Below are 9,114 nucleotides of genomic sequence, written 5' to 3' on the forward strand. Positions count from 1 at the left end.
CAAATAGGAAGTTAAAGAATGTTTAATAACCCTTCTTCTCCTTGCTCGTGGATGCGTACAGTGCGCGCTCTCGTGTTGAAGGGAAATCAAGAAACACATCGTTACAGCCAAGTCAACTTTTTTATGCAAATAATCAAGTATTACATGACATCAATGTCCGTTCATGTTTCACATAAATGGAGTGACAAAACCTGAAACATTAAAGAAACAGCCCCTTTGTTGTCTATCATCACATGCTTGGATTTTCGAAATGAAAGAGATCAAGAATTCTCACTACTTCTTAGGTTCACGGACACAATTTTTTTCCTTTGCCATACAGACATGGGCGGAGCCATTCAAGGTTCAGTGTAGGCAAATGCCCGCACTGAAACTTTGGCCCAAGCCCAAAATCAATCTAATTTTTTTTATTTTTTTTTTAATTTAGGTTTTCATTTATTTATAGTCCAGCCCATACACTAATTTGCCCAAATTCCAAGTGCACGGTGACATTTTCTAACTCTTTCCCCGCGATAAGAAATTAAAAATTTTCTTTTAATTTGCCTTCGTTTTGAATTTTTTTTTTCATTTCTTTCCTAAAACCCACAATTTCTTGGGCCCTCAAATTTGCAACAAAAACTTTTTGATCATGTGATTTTTTTTGTTTAGGGCCTATTTGAGCCACATTATTCCAAAAAAAATACATTCTTAAACAATGACTTGATATCATTTCACCCACACATTCTTCAATAAAATAATATTACATGCAGATAAAAAAAAAATTCTTATCTTTTAACTACACATTTCCCATCAATACACTATTCAAGAATGTATTATTACCAAAATAATGTGGCTCAAACACCCCCTTAATATTAGATATTTTGATTATGTGAATGTTGAATATTGGTAATATTTGTGATGGATTCTTGAAATCTTGATTTCTGTCAATTAGCTAAACAATTAGTGATAATTTTCTGGTGCTTACCAATTTGTAAAAATTAGTAGTTATTTTCTTATCAATTAGTATCTAATTGTCACTTGTGATTTATTTTAGTGTCAAGTGCCAATGAAGAGATTCTTTAAAAGGAAATATTTCATAAAAAATATTGATGAGGAGATATCGAATAAAATTGATTTTGATGCTGCACAACTCGCTACAAATCCTAAAATAAGAAAGAAGATGATTATTTTATTAGTGTTGTCGCTATGTCATTTTTAGCATTGTTATAATATCATTAAATCCATAATCAAAAAATTCAACCTTGATTAATTTTTGCCTGCACTGGACAAAATTCCTGGACTCTTAGAATATATTGTCCTGAGGAAACAGGGTTCACTTTACCTCCGAGCAATTATTTGCAACTACTGGTTCTCTTAAGCAGGCCGATATTGCCATAACAGCAGATTCAATAGATGCATCCTCTCCCTGTTCAGAAAGAGCAGATAATACTCATTTCTCATTGAAATAACACATAAGTCGAATTTTAAATTAAGACGAGGTAGAGATGTCAAAGAAATTTGACCTTTTCTTTCCAATAAAAGATGTTCCCATATTTCCCGGCCAATCGGCTCCAGAAGCTACGTGGTATGTCTAAATCCACAGTAGCTCCAACATTGAAATTCAATATGTTTCCTGATCAAAGACAAAGCAGAATACATTAGTTATTATTGCATATATGGAGAGACATCCACTTCTCTAGACATTTACCGAAGGTTGGATCCGCGACAAATACAATTGTTCTATCATCCACTTTCCAGAATTCTTTAATTGCTAAACCTGCAAAATATTCAAAGGATAAACTTTTATCGATTCTTAATGCCTAATTTCCAATAGCAATAATAAGTGAATAGCAATCAGAAGCACATAAGCAAATTCAAAGATTTATAGTGTTTCATCCTCAATGTCAGAGCTATGTTCACTCGCCATTGCAGGTTTTCCACTAAAATTGAGAAGTATAAGTATACAAAGGAGATATCATGACTCTCAAGTTTGCGTCTCATAAAAAATGCCCCCCTCACGTTCTTTATATATCATTGGAAATCAGGTCGATCCACTACTGAGAGGATAAGTGAACATTATGATTAGACTTCACATTCTCCAACACAAACTTCTCTTATATTCACAATTCTAATAAATTTATAGGAAGCTGTTTGTGTATCAGTAGTCCTACCTGGTGTATCAGGGTAATTCTGAGCCAGAACTCTCAATTTAAATCCAGTATCCTTTTCAAGGGCAGCAATCTCTTGCGCAAGTCTTTTCTCCTGCAGATCACTCGGAAAGCTTAGGATATTTGTTGGGAAAATTGTTGTAATTAGTTGCATTCCTTTATTATATAGTAGACTTAATTAGTGTAATAATAGGATAGATGTTAGAACATAATAGGAGAATAGATGTCAGGGCATGATTAAACGGAAAATTTTAGGAAGTTGTTAGTTTTTCTTGCCTATATATTTATTGTTGTATCATTCAGAATCCACAAATGAAATTTCTTAAAATTCTTTATTGTATCAGGTGTCCTACTAATTGTTTGCCGGCCTAAATTGTTGTAAGTTTTGTCTTCTGACTGTTTTATGTCGAAATCCCATTTCTTAACTGTTTCAAGCCTGTTTTGGATGGTTTCAACCTAGTTGAATTCTAGTTTGTCATATTATTTTAAATAACCTTTTAACCTAAATGTGCATTATTTTTGCGAGTTCCGACATATCCATATCTCATCCTTTAGTGCATTGCTCACTCGACTTGTTGCTTAATGTCTCTCCCTTTTCAGGCAGTTCTTGGGTCACTGATTCAATAGCCATAAATTACATGATTAGCCACTCAAATTTCTTTCTTCTATTCGGTGTTTGAGTAGACAAAAAATTAAAACTTACATAGAGCTTCATCTACAGCTGAAAAATGGTGTATTCTCTGTTAGAATAATTTCAAACTATGAGCTTCTTATTTGATCGCAAATTTTATGTTTTACAACAAGGATTAGATGTATAGCTAATAATGATACTATGGTCAAGCCAAAAATGTTGAGTGATCACTTAGACCATTTTACACCTTCATTATGTACGGTTATATTCTATATAATGTGATAATTTAAGTATGTGGACCAAAAATATTTAAACCCTAATTAGGATTGGAGTCATTAATGTGACGACTCAATAAGTTTCTATTCCAGAGGTTCCTCTCGTCTCCTTATGTTTTTATTGGCTTGCCCCATTAATGGCTAATACATTTTGTGAGGAGCAAGGAGAAGAAAATCTAGTGCCAATATTTGCATTTAAGATGTCTTCCGCAGGTATATCTCTTAAACTATGAATTTGGTATTGTAATCCTTGTTTCTCGGCATGCTTATTATTAAAAACAACATTCTCATGTCAAAATCTCTTTCATTAAACTCCACTCTACACGTTCCCGAGTTGTTTTGCAATCTTCTTTCAATTGTGAATTATCCATACACTGTCGAGTTCATATTCCTATCCAAATGTATAAAGAATTCTGACACTATTCATTGATTCATAATGATATTTGAGGTGCTCATAACTATTATATCTGTAGGGTTAGATGGTTCATTAATTTATCAATGATCATAACCATTTCAATTAGATCTATTTACTTAAAGAAAGAATGTAAAAGAGCAATAAAATTCCAAATTTTTTAACAAAGGATTAAGAGTTTGTTTAGGAGAGATTTTTTCTTATAATTAGTTTTCACCAAAATTATATTCAACCACACATTTTATGGGACCCATAACTTTCCCTACTTGTTGACCACACATTTTCCCAAAAAAAATCATTTTTCACTTGGAAAAATCACTCCCGAATAAATGCTAAGATGCCAATATACAAATTCTTCGATTATATAATAGAATTAGTTCATACACCTCAATAAAATGGGCTAGCTGAGACAATAAAGAGATATTTTCTTGAGGTGGCTAGACGTTTAATGTTTACCATTGGGTTTCCTAAGCTTTTTATTTTTATTTTTTTGTTGAAGCTTTTTTTAGTGCTACCTACTTAATCAACAGAATACCATCCAGGGACTTAAAATTCAATACACCTATTGACACACTAAAAAATATATATCCATAATCACATTTTTCCAACAATCTCACCTAAAGTTTTTAGTTGCGTAGTTTTTGTTCACATACATAAACATACTGAAGGCTCTTAGGTGTGTTTTTCGGGATATTCTTCACTCAAAAATTTTATAAATATTATCATCTTCCAACATGAAAAGTATTGTATCCAAGAAATTTACCTTCTTAAGAGTACTTTTTCCTTTACCAAAACTTTTCTTCATTGAGAATCAAGATCTTAAAAATTCATTTTGAACTTCTTTTCTTCTCATCCTAATATTGAGTCTTCACTTTCAAGTAATCCTAAATCTTCTCATATTTTTGATGTGCAACTAATGTTCCCCCATACTATACCAAATGATTCTCTAGACATTTTTGAAGATCCTCCACCTTCTTCTCCAGTACTGATAGCTCCTCTCGAGTAGGTACAAGATAAATATCAAGAACTAAAGGTTTATTAGAGAAGGAATAAAGCAAATTCTCCTCAACAATACCAATCATCAGAACTGAGTGTAAAAATACTAAAAAATTCTAGGTAATCCTTGAACTTTGCATCCTATTTCCAAATTTCTTTCCTATCACAAATTGACTTCTTCCTTTAGAGCATTTACTACAAATCTATCTTCATGTGATTATGTTTCAAGACATATACAAGATGCTATACTGATTCCAAGGTAGAAAGTAGCTTTTTATGATGGATGAGGACATTGAAAAGAATGATGCAAGACAAGTCAACACATTCCACCAGGGAAGCCAGCTAGTTTTAAATGAGTATTTACTATAAAGCATAAATCTCATATTACAGTTGAAAAATAAAAGGAAAGACTTGTATACAAGGGGTTTGCACAAACTTATGAAAGTGGCTAACACGAAATTTTTGCTTGTCACAAATTTGAATTCAATAAGAATTCTTTTTTTCCCTCGTGAATAATCTAGATTGGCTTCTTAACAGCTTGATGTCATGGTGATCTAGAATTTTAGGAAGTGTATATGGAGTTGCCTCCTGGAATCAAAGATACCATGTGGTAGAAAGAAAGTGTACTAACTAAAGAAGTCATTGTACTGGCTAAAACAGTTACCTAGAGCTTGGTTTGAAAGATTTACTAAAGTAGTGTCGTCGAAAATGATTTTAACGAAATAAGAAGACTAAAGGGGATGCTGGCTAGAGAGTTTGATACTAAAATTTAGGAACTTTAAATATTTTTTTGGAATTGAAATGACAAGATTGAATACAAATATTCTCTCAAAGGAAGTATATTCTAGATCTTTTCAAAGAAATATGTATGTTGGGTTGCAAACAATGAGGTACGCCAATTGAACCTAATCATAACTTAGGAGCCACCATCGATAGTAATGCAATTCATAGAGGACAATACCAAAGATTGGTTGGTAAGTTGATATATTTGTCTTATACTAGATCTAATACTACAGTGTGGTTAGTGTGTTAAGTCAATTTATGTATTATCCTTGTGAAGCTCATATGGATGTTGTGTTGAAGATTCTATGGCACTTGAAAATTTTCCAAACAAACTTATTCTCAAAGAACCATCATCTTCAAGTTGAAGCTAATACAGAAGCTGATTGGCTAGTTTTGAATGATTGAAGTTCTACATCTAGGTATTGTATATTTGTTTGTAGGAGGGAATTTGATTATTTGGAAAGATAAAATAAATTGTGGTGAGTCTGGTGACAAGTTGAAGAGCCGAAGTCGAATTCAAAAGCTATGGTTCAAGGAATATTTAAGCTATTGTGGTTAAAGATAGTGTTAAAGGAACTCGTAAGTCTAGACGATGCAGTGAAGCTTGTTCTATCAGCATTGTTCACAATCCTGTTCAACATGATAGGACTAAACGCATCGAAGTTGATATGCTTTTTATCAAAGAGAATATTGAAAGCAAACAGATTTGCATTACATTTGTTTCCAGCAAAAAACTTTTAGCTCATGCTCTTAGAAAATGGCTGCCAAGAACTACTTTCTGTTCATGTTTATGCAAGTTGGGAACTATAAATGTATTTGAACCAGCTTGAGGGGAGTGTGGAAAATGGTAGACTTGTTGTATTCCTTCTTTGTATAGTTGACTTAATAGCATAATCATAGGAGAGATGTTAAAGCATTATTAGATTATGTTAGGGCATAACTAGAGGAAAGATGTAAGGGCATGATTGAGAGGAAAATTTTAGTAAGTTCAAGGAATATTTAAGCTATTGTGGTTAAAGATAGTGTTAAAGGAACTCAAAGTAAGTCTAGACGATGCATTGAAGCTTGTTCTATCAGCATTGTTCACAGTCCTGTTCAACATGATAGGACTAAACGCATCGAAGTTGATATGCTTTTTATCAAAGAGAATATTGAAAGCAAACAGATTTGCATTACATTTGTTTCCAGCAAAAAACTTTTAGCTCATGCTCTTAGAAAATGGCTGCCAAGAACTACTTTCTGTTCATGTGTATGCAAGTTGGGAACTATAAATGTATTTGAACCAGCTTGAGGGGAGTGTGGAAAATGGTAGACTTGTTGTATTCCTTCTTTGTATAGTTGACTTAATAGCATAATCATAGGAGAGATGTTAAAACATTATTAGATTATGTTAGGGCATAACTAGAGGAAAGATGTAAGGGCATGACTGAGAGGAAAATTTTAGTAAGTTCAAGTTTTCTTTCCTATATATTTGTTGTTGTACCATTTAGAATTTGTCAATGAAATATGTGAAATTTCTCAACATTCTTCAACTTGTGTAGTTGGAGCTTTATTTTTCTATAAACTCCCTACTATTTGATAGAATGCGATGTTAGATAGACAGGGAACATTGACATACTGAAGTCCTTTGTGGCGAAGGCTTTAATGCATTACTTTTGTGCACCAAACATGGAAATGGAATTGTTCTATTAACAAGATAGAGACTGGAAATTTCCCATTGCTTGATATAGTTATGAGATGCCCAAATGGATGCATTTAACAATCTTTTATGTAAGTATGTTAGCAATTTAAAAGTGCACCCACATCATCAGGCTCCAGGAACTTTATAGGAATGATTCTAATGGATAATACCTTTCAACTACATTTATGTGGAACAAGATACAATATAAATAACAACAAACTAAGTCTTGTTCCCAGTAAATTTAGGGTTGACTAAATGAATCCATTTTCGACGCTCCCAATAACATACAAACAAAATTTCCACATTGCAGACCAGAGATTTAGCAACCTATCAAGATTAACCACTCGGAATGACTATTGGTGGTTCTTGAGTTCGAAACTACAACTTTTCAACCACACATTTCATCGACTTTTATCAAAATCTACTAAAACTTTAATTTTAATCTCCACCAAACAGGGTCTTGTCAAGAGATACAATAATATTTGGCATGCTTAGAATTATTTCTAGAAAGTTAAAACTTACTATTTAGAAAAGTAAGTTTTATTGGTAAAATAAGTACTATGAAAATCAAGTTTGACACAATAAGTAAATTAAAAGTAAGTTTACAGAACCAAACATGCACATTATCTCCCATAGTAATCAGCACATAAAAAGATGTATACCACACCTGACCATCTGAAAGGAACCCAGCAACATCAATAACAGAAGCGAATTCTTTAGGAAGCAATTCTGGCTTGTTAACTCCAACCTTTCCCTCAGCAAATCCAACTCCTACAAAGTTCAATACATTCTCTTTATTGTCTGTGGCCTAATTAAACAAAAAAGTCCTGAACAAGCATATAATATACTCCTTCCATCCCATTTATATAGGCTGACTTTCCTTATTTTCTTGTCCCAATTATATTCTCTCGTTTCTTTATTAGAATGTTTTGCTTTGTTGGTTTACTAATATAACCTTGTCTAATTTGCCTAATTATAATCAATTTTCTCCACTTAATCTTGAAATTGTACAAATATAGATAAGATAAACTAGAATAATTTTTGGCAAAGAATTGCTTTTTCAATAACATTAAATAGGATTTCTTAATCCATGTGAAAAAAAAACTAGCCTATATATAAATGGGATGAAGGGAGTACATCTTGTTTTAGAACAGAAAGAATCCAATGAGATTCAAGGTTAAAAATTCCACTATTTAAGGGGCAATATCGCTGTAAACTCGAATCCAGATATTAAAATTTCACATATGCAGTTTTTTACACGTAAGTTTCAAACGCAGTAATTCACAAATCAGAGTTCCAAATTCACCCATTAAAAATCTTTACCCAATTCTCTTGAATTATGCCACTGTCTTGATTAACTTTCTATTCGTAACAATGTCCAGCCAACTGATAAGTTCGAGGGTTACAGAGCAAAGATGCTGACCTGTGAAGGATAGAGCAAGAGCTAGGGAGCCAGAAAGCAAGAAATTCAAAGACTTGGATTGAAAATTAGGAACCCATTTGGATAATTGTATTGAATTTTGGGTTTGTGTAATTTTATGGGACAGTGATGCTTTGGTGAGACTTGTAAAGACGGGGAGAGGATGGTGTCGAGATGTACTGAGAGGTGAAGGCAATTGCAGAAGAAAAGCCATTCGGTCACTGAGAAAAAGTGAAAGATAACGGGATTCTATTTTTTTTTTTATGGACAAAAATTGGACAACGGGATAGTTCACATGCTACTTCCTCGGAGCCCGCCGGGTGGATTTGATTTTGAAAATTTATTTTTTATTATTTGATCGTTAGAAAAAAAAAATGGGATATCTATAAGAGAAGAAATAAAAAATTACTTATGAAATAACGGTGAAAAATCACTCCTAAACACTCCTTTAATGTACAATGAGGTGTTAAATTCATCCATCGTTAGAGTGAAAAGATTATGTTTGGACCTCATTTTGCACAAAAAATAAAAAATTATAACAGTAATTTTTTGAAAAATGTTTGATTAGAAAGTAAGAAAAATTTTAAATTTACATACGAATTCTTGTAATATATGAATTTCGTGTTATTAATTCTTAATTAATTAACATTTACATTAATCTAGATGAATTTTGACTTAATGAAAGTTGATCTATATGAATATAGAGTTATTATAAATGAATTAATTATCTAGGAATTTTAATGGGTATTTAAATTTATGTGTTAGCAATTAA

At 32.4% G+C, this 9,114-nt stretch overlaps 1 protein-coding gene across 1 annotated transcript; it reads right to left on the bottom strand.

Annotated features, from left to right (window-relative positions):
- Positions 1–1,145: 1,145 nt before the first annotated feature.
- On the bottom strand, positions 1,146–8,597 carry LOC111365277 (thylakoid lumenal 15.0 kDa protein 2, chloroplastic). Its single transcript, XM_022985723.1, has 6 exons — positions 8,346–8,597; positions 7,590–7,693; positions 2,148–2,238; positions 1,685–1,753; positions 1,500–1,609; positions 1,146–1,402 (listed from the first exon to the last, which is right to left on the bottom strand). Exons 1-6 carry the CDS (start codon positions 8,554–8,556, stop codon positions 1,310–1,312), a joined length of 678 nt encoding a protein of 225 aa, XP_022841491.1. The 5' UTR covers positions 8,557–8,597; the 3' UTR covers positions 1,146–1,309.
- Positions 8,598–9,114: the final 517 nt, after the last annotated feature.

This window comes from Olea europaea, chromosome 2 (genome assembly GCF_002742605.1).
Source record: "Olea europaea var. sylvestris chromosome 2, O_europaea_v1, whole genome shotgun sequence".
NCBI classification, from domain to species: Eukaryota; Viridiplantae; Streptophyta; class Magnoliopsida; order Lamiales; family Oleaceae; genus Olea; species Olea europaea.

Coding starts and splice junctions, on each gene's coding strand:
- LOC111365277 (XM_022985723.1), bottom strand. CDS start 8,556: ATGGCTTTTCTTCTGCAATTGCCTTCACCTCTCAGTACATCTCGACAC. Junction 2,239..7,589: donor GGTTCCTTTCAGATGGTCAG/GTGTGGTATACA, acceptor AGTGATCTGCAG/GAGAAAAGACTTGCGCAAGA. Junction 1,610..1,684: donor TGTCGCGGATCCAACCTTCG/GTAAATGTCTAG, acceptor GTCTTTGATCAG/GAAACATATTGAATTTCAAT.